This window comes from Octodon degus, unplaced genomic scaffold (assembly GCF_000260255.1).
Source record: "Octodon degus isolate 3935 unplaced genomic scaffold, OctDeg1.0 scaffold00071, whole genome shotgun sequence".
Lineage (NCBI taxonomy): Eukaryota > Metazoa > Chordata > Mammalia > Rodentia > Octodontidae > Octodon > Octodon degus.
Window position 1 is genome coordinate 8258683 of NW_004524647.1, and position 1434 is coordinate 8260116.

At 46.0% G+C, this 1434-nt stretch overlaps 1 protein-coding gene across 1 annotated transcript in view; it reads right to left on the minus strand.

Moving 5' to 3' along the window:
- Cnot10 (CCR4-NOT transcription complex subunit 10) overlaps positions 1–1434 on the minus strand; it is an 87313-nt gene that overhangs the window by 6325 nt on the left and 79554 nt on the right. The window contains exon 15 of the mRNA XM_004635307.2: positions 1341–1434. Coding sequence (XP_004635364.1) covers positions 1341–1434 — 94 coding nt within the window. The remainder of the gene's footprint in view (positions 1–1340) is intronic.

Genomic DNA, 1434 nt, shown 5'->3' on the forward strand with positions numbered 1-1434 from the left:
TTTTTTTGTGGAACCCGTGATTGAACTCAGGCCCTTGTGCTTGCCAGGGAAGCGCTTATTCTACTGAGCCATCTCCCTGTTTCCAGGAGGATTTCTTGAGATCTTTTCTTTGGCTTTTTGTGGTACCAGGGATTGAACTCAGGACCTTGCACTTGCCAGGGAGATGCTTATGCTGCTGAGCTGTCTCCCCCCAGTCCAGCAGGAGGATTTCCTGAGCCAGGAGTTTTGAGACCAGCCTGGGCAACAACATATCCCCATGACACTAGGAATTAAACTTGCGCATGCTAGGAAGCCCTGCACAACAGGACCATATTCCTATACTATTTAAATTTTTTAAAAAATGTATTTGGTACAGGGTTTTACTACATAGCTTGGACTCACAGTGATCCTATTTTCGGACTCCCCAGGGCTGGGATTACAGGCGTGCAACACCACACCTGGACTTGGTAACTGTCTCAGTGTGCCTGGGGTGGGGAGCCAGGGGTGGATATTGTAGGGGGGGATTGAACCCTGGTTCCTGTACTTGTCTACTAAGCAGGTGCTTAGTCCACTGAACTATCTTACCAGCCTTTTTAATTTTTTTTTCTTTTAGCCCCTTCAGCCTGCCCTGAGGGCGGAGCTGGTGCGGCATGTGGTGATGGGGATCAAATCACAGTCCCCTGCATCTGCCTAAGCAGGCACTTTAGACAGCTGAGCTATCTTGCTGGCCCACCTTTTTATTTTATTTTTTTTATTATTTTTTTAAAGAACATTTATTTATTTATTGTGTGTGTGTGTGTGCGCGTGGCCAGCTCAGCCCACCAGGGGGTGGGGCTGGCTGGCATGTGGTGCTGGGGGATCGAACCGCGGTCCCTGTGCTTTGCCAAGCTTGTTCCAAGTAGGTGCTTTAGACCACTGAGCCATCTCACCAGCCCTGGCCCACCTTTTTAAAACTGAAACAGTGTCCTGCTAAATTACCCAGACTAGCCTCAAACTCCAGTTATCCTTCCTCAATCCCTGAATAGCAGATTATAGGTGTACATCACTCCACCCAGCCATTTCTTAAGACAAAAAGAAAAGAATTCTAAGGAGACAGAAAGAATCCTATTTTCTTTTTTTAGAATCTTCTTTCAAAATGAGAATTTCAACTTCAACTTTTTATTTTTGAGCCTAAACTTCAACTTCTAAGCTTACTTTGAAAACAATTACTACAAAGTAAGAAAGTAAGTTTGGCTAAAAATGTGAGAAGTGGCCCTGAAGCTCTTTCCCCTTCTAATCCTGCCTTCAGCCTCGCACACTGAATCACAGCAGGAAGGATGCAGAAACAGTGAGCAGTGCCCCTCAAATATGTCCTCATTAACCTTGGTCCTGCTCATTGGAAGAGACCCCTAAGGAGACATCAGTGACATTCTCGGGGTTCAAGTGAGTAATTGCATCCGATATCCTGTCCAGGGA